The 13,073-nt window shown below is 38.4% G+C and overlaps 1 protein-coding gene across 4 annotated transcripts in view; it reads left to right on the forward strand.

The window, feature by feature from the left end:
* Window positions 1-13,073, forward strand: part of CD200R1 (CD200 receptor 1) — a 56,970-nt gene extending 43,897 nt beyond the window's left edge. For all 4 annotated transcript variants that reach the window (XM_014732888.3, XM_014732887.3, XM_070243827.1 and 1 more), the window contains 6 exons: window positions 744-803; window positions 4,053-4,370; window positions 4,490-4,738; window positions 10,175-10,280; window positions 10,815-10,860; window positions 11,552-13,073. In XM_014732888.3, the coding sequence (XP_014588374.1) occupies window positions 744-803; window positions 4,053-4,370; window positions 4,490-4,738; window positions 10,175-10,280; window positions 10,815-10,860; window positions 11,552-11,674 (902 nt within the window). In that variant the 3' untranslated portion in view covers window positions 11,675-13,073. The remainder of the gene's footprint in view (window positions 1-743; window positions 804-4,052; window positions 4,371-4,489; window positions 4,739-10,174; window positions 10,281-10,814; window positions 10,861-11,551) is intronic.

Raw genomic sequence — 13,073 nt, forward strand, 5'->3', positions numbered from 1 at the left:
AATCAGTGTGCTGGCAGAATTCCCTTTCCCGGGAGGTCAGTCTTTTTCTATTAAGCCCAACTCACTGGATGAGGCCCACCCACATTATGGAGGTTACTTTGCTTTACTCAAAGTCTACTGATTTAAATGTTAATGTTAATGTATCTAAAAAATACCTTTACGGAAACATCTGAAATAATGTTTGACGATATATCTAGGCTCTGTGGCCTAGCCAGGTTGACACATTAAATTAATCATCACAGTAGGAAGAATGGGGCAGGAAGAGGGATGAACTACTCTTCTCAGTTCTGGTTCCAAAACTCTTGAGAAAGTGCTGATTTGTCCAGCTGGGTGAGGTGCCCACCACCGGACCAAAAACTTTAATGAGGGGGTGGCATCTGGAGAAAGGACTATAATCAGCCCAGGTCAGGTGAGGTGCCCATGATGGACAATCCACTGTGGCTAGAGAAGCGGTGCAGGCAGGGTTACCTGGTACAAAATCGTTGTCAAGTACAAAACCACGTGTCTCATAAATGGGAAATCATTGATTAATAGCTTATAAATGTAATTTTCAAATGTTAACGTTTTTCCATTTAATATGGAATAACTTCTGATTTCTGTTTTGCGAGGCTTTCTGTTTAATTTAGTTGTGATTAACTGCTTTCTATCATATTGTATATAAGAATTTGTGGAGAAATAGTGACTTCTACTCCATGTAAGTACCTAAAATTGATTTCATTTACTTTTCTCTGAATATTTTCTAGCTTCAGTTAATGGTTCCTCTACGGACAAGAGGCAGAGAAAATTAGAACTTCCTGCAGAAGGTAAGATGCTTTTTCTTCCTAGAGGCCAGTACTGAAGTGATGGAATGTTGAACGCCCTTGGAGACACAGCTGGTGGTCTGGTCTGAGGGCCAGCCTTGTGGCCGGTTAGAGAATGCGGTGATGTGAGGGGCCGGCCCCACGGCCGAGTGGTTAAGTTCGCCAGCGCCGCTTTAGTGGCCCAGGGTTTCGTTGGTTCAGATCCTGGGCGCGGACATGGCACCACTTGTCAGGCCATGATGAGGTGGTGTCCCACATGCCACAACTAGAAGGACCCACAACCAAAAATATACAACTATGTACTGGGGGTACTTGGGGAGAAAAAGCAGAAAAAAAAAAAAAAGATTGGCAACAGTTGTTAGCTCACGTGCCAATCTTTAAAAGAAAAGAAAATGGTGATGTGAGTGCTGTGGTCTGAGGGAGCCTGAATGACCCCACTCTTCCTCCCCCAAAAGAGTTCATCCCACTTGAAGATTGTGGATCTTTCTCTCTCAGGCACAGTGCTAGGCTTCATGGGGAACACAAAGATAAGCAAGATGAGTAAGACTGTCAGAGAGCCCTCAGGGAGCTTATTTTATGGGGGAACCCAGACATGAGCACAGCTGTCATATATGACAGAGGAGACAAGCATTCACATCAAGTGGACCAGGGAATGTAGAGGAGGGAGCATCCAAGCACCAAGGCTCAGAGAAGGCTTCACAGAGGATGCAGCATGTAAACTGAGTCTTAAAGGAAGAGGAGGATTTTAGTAGACAAAGAGAATTGTGTAGGGCATCCCAGACCATGGGAACAATGTGAAGAAAGACATAGAAATGCAATTGTGCTGTGTGATTCCTTGCTGGAATGTGGGGGCAGTCTAGGGGGTGATAAGATTGCAAAGTTGAGTCGGTTTGAAAAAGTGGGCTTTCAGAGCCAATACAAAGACATTTAATTTAAACATTTTCTTCAGGCAGTGGGAGATCTCTGAAGGGATCTCTAAAGCAATCTCAGTGTTGACAGAATCACAACTGTGTTATAAAATGATGTACCTGGAGGTAATATACGATTTGAACTGAAGAGAGGAGAGTTAGAGAGAGACAGAGGTTACGAGGCTTTTGCAGAAACCTATGTGCATGGTGATGGGGAGTGAAGCTATGGTATTGTAATGAGAAAAGAAAGGAAATGCCCAAAAGCCAACTGGAATTTGTCTGCGTGCAAAGGACTGAATGAGACTGGAAGATATTTATAGACAAAGCATGCAGAAACGATGGGATATGACTGCTGGTTCTGGAGCAAATATGAGAATCTGCCCTCTGTCTTCTCTGTGAAGTAGGAGGTGAATCGTCCTGCGGATCGCGGGAGGGTATGGAGAATCTATTTGTTAGGTGCCAAACACACTGAGTGTCGGGGTTGACTGGCTATCGGTAAATTATCACAACAGGTATGAAAAAAGAAAGAAGAGGATGAAGAAAGGGTGAAATCGTAGCAGTGACATAAGAACTATCATTGTAGGTGAAGGGTGATTGACTGAAGGTCGTAGAGTGGAGGAAGGTGAAAGAATGTCCACTGTGCTCGGAACCCTCACCACCTGAGTTACTTCTTTGGATACTGTGCCCCTGCTAAAATGCATATGTTCATTTGATTAGCTAGTACTTTCCTTTAAAAAATTAGAGGCAGATCTTAAGGATAAATAAGGCAAAAACATTCAAGCCTTCCACTGCTTACAAGCTAAAGTTCACAATACCAAAAGTAGAAGAGCCTTCACAACATGTTATGTCACTAGTCTCTTACCTTCCTGGTTTTATCGTCAGCTTCTTTCCCTTGTGCACAGATATGCTTACCCACACCCGCCTCCAGTTGTTCTCCAACTAGCCACGTTCTTGCTTGCCTCTAAGCCTTCGCCAAGTTGGAGGTTCCCTCTGCGAGGAGACGCCACCTGGAGTGGTGGAAAGAGTATGGTTTGAACTGTCCTCTCAGATCTGCTTTAAAATCCTCCCTCTTCCTTTCTCTAGTTACGTGATTTTTATTTGGCCATGAAATGCAAAGGCTTGAGTACGTTACAAAAGAGGCAGGTGACACCAAAAGACCATATGAGAGAGGTTAAATGCAGAGTTTGGAAAAAATGAGCTTCATATACATAGAAATTTCGCCCTGCCCCAGCTGGTTCAGCTCATGTCAAAGAGATGAAATCACTGACACCTCTGTTGCAGGTGGGTCGTAACAGATACACCTGCTCACCTCTCTGCAAACCCCTCGGTCCTGAACACGTCAGGTTAGGGGAAAGCCTGAGCTTCTATGTGGGAAGATGCTCGCAGGTCTTAATTTTTACTTTAAAGTATGGAAAAATAGGTCAATTCTGTATTTAATCCTGATAATTGTATTGAACGTTTGGAAACAAAATCTGTGAACAAAGTTTGCGGCTGAACTGTCTGGGAGCGTATATGTGATGGAGTAGGAAGGAAGGGTCACTCGTTCAAAGGCCACGTTTGATCATATCAGACATTTGCAATAAAATCCTTTTTATAGAAGACTTATAGAAGAAAATTTAGTACTTTTTCACAAGAATAAGTACTTCTAAGCAGCTCTTTTCACTAGGCATGATTATTTTTCATTTTGTGGGATGGTTCAACTGATAAAATAACAGATTATTTTCAAATCTGTTGATTTCACTGACTTTGTGATTCTTCACATGGAAATTAAACGAAAAAATTTCCCAGTCCCATATACTTTCCACTTTTATGTTTGTCTGAAGTGTCACCCTCGAGGACAGGCATTTAGTTGTGATGTTACTGGGTTTTTTGCTTTCATCAAAACCTAGGAGGAGAAAATCACGTCACTAAAGATTCCATTTTGTTCCCTGAGGGCCATGAATTGCATGATACATCTAATAGTCTCTATGACCAAAAGATTTTATTTAGAACATTGCCTTTGTTTTTTAATTTAGAATTCTGTTTCTCTTCTGTTTGTTTTATAGACATCAGATTCCTAATTAATTTCAAAATGCTTTAAAAAAATTTGTCGTACACATAATTCATGTTGTTTTCCTAATGATACATAGTACAGGACAAAATTGATTAATCTTTGGGTGGATTTAATATGTTATATATATTTCATGAATGTTAATTTCCTATAAATCTAACATTTCTGGAATGAGTTCTCCAGCAAAGCAATGTTCTAGTACAACTTTGTGTAATACGTTGTGGACAAATTTAACACAGGAAGTTCTTTATCAGGTTTTCTTTTGTTATTCTCCTTGTGTGTGTGTGTATCCAGCCAACGCTTCTCTGTCCGTACCTGTGGATACGAAGGCTGTGTTCGATTGCCCTTCCATCCTGTTGACTTCTCTGGTGGTAACAACGTGGCAAATAATCCTCAGAGACAAGCTGTCCTGCACCAGAGCGTACAGGAGAGATAGAAATGAGACCAAGGAAGGAAACTGTACCGACGAGAGAATAACCTGGGCCTCCAGACCTGATGAGAACCTCGCCCTTCAGATTGATCCAGTGGCCACCACTCATGATGGGTTTTACATGTGTCAAATGGTAACACCTGATGGGAATTTCCATCGTGGATATCACCTCCAAGTTTTAGGTAAGGAAGAGCACATATTGTGGTATTTCAGATAACCAGATTTGGCACTGAAACAAACGTCCCTCTAAATTCCATAGCCCATGTGTCAAGACTGAAGCATTTCTCCCCGGTCTCTGCAGTGCCCCCCGAGGTGACCCTGCTTCAAAGCAAGAATGGAACTGCGGTGTGCAGGGCAGCTGCAGGGAAGCCGGCTGCACAGATCTCCTGGAACCCAGAGGGAGACTGTGTCACCGAGCAAGAACATTGGGCCAATGGCACAGTGACCGTCCAGAGTACATGCCGCTGGGAGGACCACCCTTTGTCTAATGTGTCCTGCTCTGTCTCACATGTGACTGGCAACAAGAGCCTGTCTTTAGAGCTGACACAAGGTTCGTAATTTTTCTCGTTTTGTGTTTGATTTTTCCATTCTTTCAGAGGAGTTACCTTAAGAAGGAAAAAAATATGCAGAGAAATTTCATTCAAGGATTTTTTTCCACCCTCCAGTTTATCTCTCTCTCTTCCTCAGAATAAAGAGATATGTCTAGAAGAATAATACAGAAAATTATTGTAAAAAGTCACATTATACAATGCAGTTTATTCTACTTTTAATGTTCACTTCTACTAGTAAATTGGCTGTAGTAGTGTACTTTTAAATGACTACTTATGAGTTTTACCTCTCTCTCTTTTTTATTGAGGTAACATTGGTTTATAACATCATATAAAATTCAGGTGTACATCATTATATTTCAGTTTTTGTGAAGACTACATCGTATTCACTACCCAAAGACTAATTGCCATCTGTCACCTGTGCATGTGCTCTTTTACCCCTTTAGCCCTCTCTCCTCCCCACTTCCCCTCTGGTAATCACCAACTCAATCTCTATATCTATGTGTTTGTTTCTTGGTTTTTTTTTTTTTATCTTCCACATATGAGTGAAATAATACAGTATTTGACTTTCTCCATCTGACTTATTTTGCTTAGCAAAATGCCCTCAAAGTCCACCTATGTTGCCGCAAATGGTAAGATTTCATTTTTTTCATAGCTGAGTAGTATTCCATTGTGTATATAGACCACATCTTCTTTCTCCATTCGTCTGTTAGTGGGCATTGAGGTTGTTTCCAAGTCTTGGCTATTGTGAATAATGCTTCAGTGAACACAGGAGTACATATATCTTTTTGAATTAGTGTTTTCATGTTCTTTAGATAAATACCCAGCAGTGGAATAGCTGGATTGTATGGTATTTCTATTCTTAATTTTTAGTGGAATCTCCATACTGTTTTCCATAGTGGCTGCACCAATTTACATTCCCACCAGCAGTGTGCAAGGTTCCCTTTTCTCCACATCCTCTCCAACACTTATTTCTTGTCTTTTTAATAATAGCCATTCTGACAGGCTTGAGGTGATATCTCATTTTTGCATTTGCATTTCCCTAATAGTTAGTGATATTGAACATCTTTTTATGTGCCTGTTCCCCATCTACATATCTTCTTTGGAAAAACGTCTATTCAGATCTTCTGCACATTTTTTTTTTGTGAGGAAGATTGGCCCTGAGCTAACATCTGTTGCCAATCTTCCTCTTTTTGCTTGAGGAAGATTGTCACTGAGCTAACAACTGTGCCAATCTTCTATTTTATGTGGGATGCTGCCACAGCATGGCTTGACGAGTGGTGCTAGGTCCATGCTTGGGATCCAAAACTGCAAATCCCAGGCCACTGAAGCGGAGCATGCAAACTTAACCACTACACCAGCTGGTTACTACTGGGCCAGCCCCTCTCTGCCCATGTTTTAATTGGCTTCTTTGTCTCTCTGTTGTTGAGTTGTTTGAGTTCTTTATATAGCTTGGATATTAACCCCTTATCGGATATATGATTTGCAAATATCTTCTCCCAATTGTTAGGTTGTCTTTTTGTTTTCTTGATGGTTTCCTTTGCTGTGCAGAAGCTTTTTAGTTTGAGGTAGTCTCATTTGTTTATTTTTTATTTTGTTGCCATTGTCTGAGGATACATGATATTCAAAAAGATGCTGCTAAGGGCAATGTTGAAGAGCATACTTCCTAGCTTTCTTCTAGGAGTTTTATGGTTTTAGGTCTTACTTTCAAGCCTTTAATCCATTTTGAGTTAATTTTTGTGTATGTTGTAAGATAAGGGTCTACTTTCATTATTTTGCATATGGCTGTCCAGTTTTCCCATCACCATTTAATTTAAATGAATGCTTACGGTTTTAATTTTTAAACAAACACTCGTGACTTTATTAGAAGAATAAAGCCACTCATAAATTACCTTCATGAATTTTTAGTCTGGTAGAATTTTCTCCTCCAGGCTTTTCCAGTGAAATTTCTTTTTCTTTTTTTTTTTTGGTGCGGAAGATTGGCTCTGAGCTAACATCTGTTGCAAATCTTCTCTTTGCTTCAGGAAGATTGTCCCTGAGCTAACATCTGTTCCAGTCTTCCTCTACTTTGTATATGGGACACCACCACAGCATGGCTTGGTGAGTGGTGTGCAGGTCCATGCCTGGGATCTGAACCTGTGAACCCTGGGCCCCTGAGGCAGAGCACACAAACCCAACCACTATGACACCAGGCTGGCCCTTCCAGTGAAATTTCTTAAATGTCTTGTAATAATGTCTATGATTCAGCTCATTACTGCTTTAGTTTCTCTATTCTCTACTCCCATCCTACTCTCATTTCTTGTTATTTAAAAACGAGTTAAATATCATTTTAATCAACATAACACATATAGTTTAAGTCTATATTGTTTTATTAGGCTACAATGGAAAACATTAGCCCTGTCTCTGGCTCTCCCTCACCACCTCTCCATCCTTACACAACTTCCCAGAGGCAACTACTTTTAAATTTTCAAGTGTTTCTTCTAGTATTTAACTCCATTTCTATAAACAACATGATTATATTGCTATTTCTTAATATGTCAGATGTAGACTTTATGTACTCACTTCCTCTTATGGTAGATAAGAATTTAACTTTATCTTCTTCCCTTCCATCATCCTTCTGTATATAGTAATATATCAATTTTTGGTTAACTGAAATAGCCAGTGTTTACATTATTTTGAACATGTAAATTTTGTTGTGTTGAATCAAGAAATAAACTTGTACTTTCCTTTTTAAATAACCTTTTGTTTTTCTTGGACTTAATAGTTGCTTTACTTTTTTGTTTCTTTAATATTGTATGCAGTTAATTATCACTAAACTTGCTTAAAGAACATCTCTTAATACTACTTTCCACATGATCAGATTTGTTAGGTAATCTGTCAGCTCCATTTTTCTCTTGAAGCATCCTTTCTTGAGTTTATACATGCTCGTCTAATCTGGCCCAGTTGGTCACTAAACCTGCTGCCCTTCTATTGTCTGGACATTCTCTGTCCCGTGATCCTCTGCTTGATCCATGTCTATTTAATCTGAGTTCCTTCTGCCTTCCAGACATTTGTTTTAATCTCTTTCTTCCGCATAGGAGGTTTTCCTTAAGTCTTTGGTAATCGTTGCCTATCGTTGAAATCAAAGTGGAAGCTAAAGTGTTGATTGGAAGCTATGTTATTTGTGAGTGAGTTTGTCAACTAGTCAGCTTCAACAGGGTGAAAAGGAGGTAAATTAAAAAAAAAATAGAAGATTCCTTATTTCCTCATGTATCTGAAGGTCTTCTCTGAAGTTGTCCAGGTTCTGCAGAAAATAACTCTCAGTCTCTTGCCCTGGAGGGGTAAGCGTATCAGTGCTCTGGGAGGAGAGACAGAGAGAGAGGGGAATGTGCATTCATGTGTGTCTGTGTGTGATGGCTCAGAACCCTGACTTTCCGTTAACACCTCTCTTCCGTCTGGCCCTTCATCTCCAACCTCCATCTCCAACCTCCATTATGTCTGGAATCTTGACTTTGGAGTCTTCCAGGTTCATCTTCTCTGGGCCAAACATCCTGTTTTCTGCTGGTTGGGGGAGGCGCGTGAGCTGGCACAGGGTGGGAGGAAACTTGGCAGTCTACCTGCTCCCAATACAGACTTTCAAATAAGCTCCTAACTGTTAGTCCCACACTTCACTCTCTACAAACCCCTTTCTCTGTATTTGGTGTTTCCTACTCTTGAGTCTTCCTGGAGTTGCATGGGCACTAAGGCTTTTTACTAATTCCACCCTAAATTATTTCCCATTCTTCTATTCATTTTTCACCTAAAAACAGGTTGAAATCTGTTATCTGCTCTTGTTTTCATCCCTGTTCTCTGCTTTTGCAAGCCTGCACTTTAAAACATTTCTTTACCCATGTTTTAGTAAATTTTAAGAAGGGAGAAGAGAAAAACCCATGTGTTTAACCCATTATTTTTCAATATTCCTTCTTAAAGTGAATATTTGTTTTTGTAAAGAAAAGGGTTTAGCAGTATTTACTGAGAAGAGTAATTGTGCCTTGGTTATATATTAAATTCAACCATCCAGTATCACAATGAGATATCATATTTATAGAATCTCAGAATCGAAGGGACCCTTAGGCCATTCCCACTCAGTGCAGGGATCTCCTTCACATCTTCTTTGTAGGGTAATCCCCAGCCTCTGTTAGTACACTTCCAATGAAAGAAAGCGCATTCGTTTGGAAGAGAGGTTTTCAAAACAATGCTGTTTTTAACTGTAAAGCAAAACTTTTCTTTTTCAAATAAACCCAGAGAAATCCGAAGTGTAAAAACAAGCTGCTGAAGGAAGGTGGAGGGCCTGGATGCCAGCCTGCTCAGCCTCTGCTTCACCTTCTCCTGCCGCCCCAGCCACGTTCATGGAGCGCCAGGAGCACAGGCTGCAAACCACTGCCTCTCAGAGTTGGCAATTCCTTTGTTGACTTGTGCTCTCGTCAGACTGAGCTTTATAATGCTGCCAGCAGTTAATAAGTAATTTAAAGTTGCTGCCGTGAATTCATTTCAGTCTCAATGCCCTGGAAGAAAGGTGACTTCAGAATTAGGGTTATTTTTCCAGCTACCTTCCTTACAACCCCCTATTTATTTTTGAATCTTGGAGAAGAGAGATCTAATGGAGAGATCTAAATTTCACATTTCACATTTCTTCTGTAGGAATGTACCATTCATAAACCCTTAAAGCAATAAAATTCTGCCTTAAGATAATGTCTTGCTGGAAACCCTAGAATCTGAATTGATAAAACAATTTTATTATAACAACTATTAAACTATTAATGGGTTAGAAGTGTTTAAAATAAAATCACAGAAATGAATTTCATGTACTGTGAGACGTCCTTGAGCTATATATGTGCATATATTTTATTCATTTTTAATAGACTTTATTTTTTTTAGAACAGTTGCAGGTTCATAGCAGAAGTGAGTGGAAAGTACAGAGAGTTTCCATATAACCTCTGCCACAACACATGCACAGCCTCCCCTTCCATCTACATGCCCTGCACCACAGTGGTGCACTTGTTATAAACTATGAACCTACATTAACACATCATTATCATTCAGGTCCATAGTTTACATTAGGGTTCACTCTAGGCATATGTTCTATAGGTTTTAACAAATGTGTAAATGACATGTATCCACCATATAGTATCGTAAAGAGTAGTTTCACTGCCCTAAAACTCTCTACGTTCCACCTATCCAACCCCTCCTCCACCCTAACCCCTAGGAATGCCTCCTGGTTTTCTTACTGTCTCCACAGTTCAGCCCCTTCCAGAAAGCCATATAGTTGGAGTCATACAGTATGTAGCCTTTTCAGATTGCTTCTTTCACTTAGTAATATGCATGTAAGGTTCCTCCATGTCTTTTTCCTGGCTTGATAGCTCATTTCTTTTTAGTGCTGCACAACGTTGAACCATATGTTTTTGTGTCTATATTTACAGGTGCCCAAACAACAGCAAACTTACGTTTTCTCTATATCATCCCCTGTATTTTTATTGTCTTTGTCATCGGGGGATCCATTTGGCTTTTGAAAAACAGTGGCTGCAGGTATTGACTGATGTTTTCTCTTCTTTACCTTTATTGGGTTAGAAAGGAGTCAGAAATATGGAGTTGATGAACTGGGTAAAACTAAGATGTTAACATCAATTCTCCCATAATCAAGCGGCATGTCCTGAAGGTGATAGACTTGGACTACTCTGAATGATGAGAGGGACTTTGTTAGGTTACTTAGGCTCACAAGATGGTGAATTAGGCCATTTAGGGCGTGCTAGTTTTTCATTTGGGAAAAGAATTACAATAATTTATTTCATATACTATAGAGGAGGTGTCACTTATATTCTGTTACATCAAGCTCTTGTTGCATAATTTCACTTCCTTTTTCAAAATCCAGATTTATCTTATTTGAGTGTACTACTTCAAGCATCATTCTTCACTCATTTCTGGTAGCTCATTTCTGATTTATTGTGGCTTCTATCAAAATGAACCACAATCGTTAATAATATACTGTTTTATTGTTTTTCCACTGTCGATCTAAATAATAATGTTTCCTGCATTCAGTCCACCTTATTTTTATTTTTACAGAAAATGTAAATTGAAAAAAACAGAAGCTAATCCAGGTGTTGAGGAGGTAAGATAAGATTTAGAAAAATATTTGCAAGCTTTTAAGCTGTGTAATCTGAAAACCTAGCCACATAATTTATAATTTGCATCAATATTAGTGTTTTAGGTGAAAAGTAGAAATTCTAATTTTAGAGTCCTAATTGACAAATGTATTTATTTTGTTAATTATCTACCAAATACTATTTATATACCACCCCAAATCCTTATTTTCGTTTCATGAACTGCATCCTACAAAACATAACGGTTGCCTCGTTTGGATGGTAATCTGCAGAGAAACTGAGTTGGGGTTTCCTCCCCTATGAAACCATCTCTAATTCTTGACTTTCCTTTCTCAATAGCATCATCATTTCCCTCTTACCCAAGCTTAAAACCTGTCTTACTCCTTAATCTCTGTAACCAGTAACTTACCAAATCTTTGACCCTCTTTTTAAAAATACTTCTCACGTCACTTCATTCTTCTCCATTCCTACTTTCACACAACCTTTATTATCTGACACTGAGACTTAAGTAATCAATAAATATTTTTTTCATAAAATATTGGAGAGAAGTATTTCTCTATGTTCATGTAAACCGGAGACATAACTATAAGCATTATTGGTAGATGCTAAGGCTGTGGGCACATGTTAGAAACACATAGGTAGTTTTTATTGTAATTTATGGCTTTTTAAAATTAGTTTTGACTTTGAGTTCTTTCTTAGGATGAAATGCAGCCTTATGCCAGCTACACAGAGAAGAACAATCCACTCTATGATACTACAAACAAGGAGAGGTGTCGGATGTTACAAAGTGAAGTTGATGGAATAGGTCTCGATACTTTATAAGTTGTTGGAGTCTAGCACCAGGACAAATGAATCAAGAAACAGTACAATTACTGCTTTGACTTTCTTAGAGTTCTAGAATGGAAGATCTATTTTGAAATTAGGTTTTCAAAGATTCTTAGAAGAAAAAGAATAGAAGGATTTGTATTTACATTCTTACACAAGTGAAATTTTAGAATCTTAGCTGCTACTAGCTTGTTCTCTGAAGAACTGATACTATTTACAAAGAAATCATTCTCATGATAAAATATTCAAATTGTTCAGTATAGTAGATAATGAAAACCAAATTTCTTCAAGAAATAACTCTGCTGAAGGAACAATCATCAAAAATTTTTATGTATTCCTCCAGAAAATTTCTAAGTGCATATGACATATCTGTATGCCCATGGTATATGTGTACATTTATATGTCTATTTACATATACATACCCATATCCTTGTCGAGGCACAAATGGGAATATGCCATAGTGCTGTTGTGTAATTCTAGAAAGCTAATATTATAATATGTCTTGGAGATCTTTTATATCAACACAAGCAGAGCTACCTCATTCTTTTTAATGGCTACTCGATATTCCATTGTATAGTTATGTCATAATTTAATTAACCAAAACCCTAGTGATGGACATTTAGACTGTTTTAAGTTTTGCTTGTTTTGCTATTATAAACAATACCACATAGAGTGTTTCTTGTGTATGCATCTTTTTGTATTTGTTTGAGTATCTTCATAGGATAATTTCCTTGAGTGAAATCACTAGGTCAAAGAGTTTGTGCATTTTTATTATTGATGAACATGTCAAATTGTATCAATTTACATTCCTTCCAAATGTGTTTGCATGTGCCTTTTCCTATACTGTTATTTTAATATATGCAAGATTACCACTTCTTGTTTCGAATCAGTTAGCTAATATGATATTGGATTATGATAACAATTATATTATTTAATAAAATTAGATTTATATTTTTCTGTAATGTTTGTGAGAGCGAGAGAACAAGTGTGAGGACATTAGCATTTTCTGAACTCATTATATCTCTATGGAGGTATTGATAACTAATGCCTAACAGTTTTGTACATATGATAAATTGAAAATGTGTATTTTTGTGGTGTACGTTTTATTGTGATGTATTTATCAAATAACAAACATTTATTGACTATATAAGCAGCTAAATATGCATTACAGAGGTTTTGGGTATCTGTAAAATATGACCTATGTGCTAAGAGAATGGCCATGGGCAATGGACTTGACCCTCTCCTGCATTTTTCTGTGGAATAAAATATTGGGGATGTGTATATTAATCATTTTTTAATATTATGAAAGTATGTTTTATTTATGGAAAAAATAAGCCTGTTTCTCCATAGCAGGAAAAGCATTAAAATTTTTCATCATGGTAGAAATGAAAACAAA

The sequence above is a fragment of the Equus caballus genome, chromosome 19 (genome assembly GCF_041296265.1).
Source record: "Equus caballus isolate H_3958 breed thoroughbred chromosome 19, TB-T2T, whole genome shotgun sequence".
Taxonomy (NCBI): Eukaryota; Metazoa; Chordata; class Mammalia; order Perissodactyla; family Equidae; genus Equus; species Equus caballus.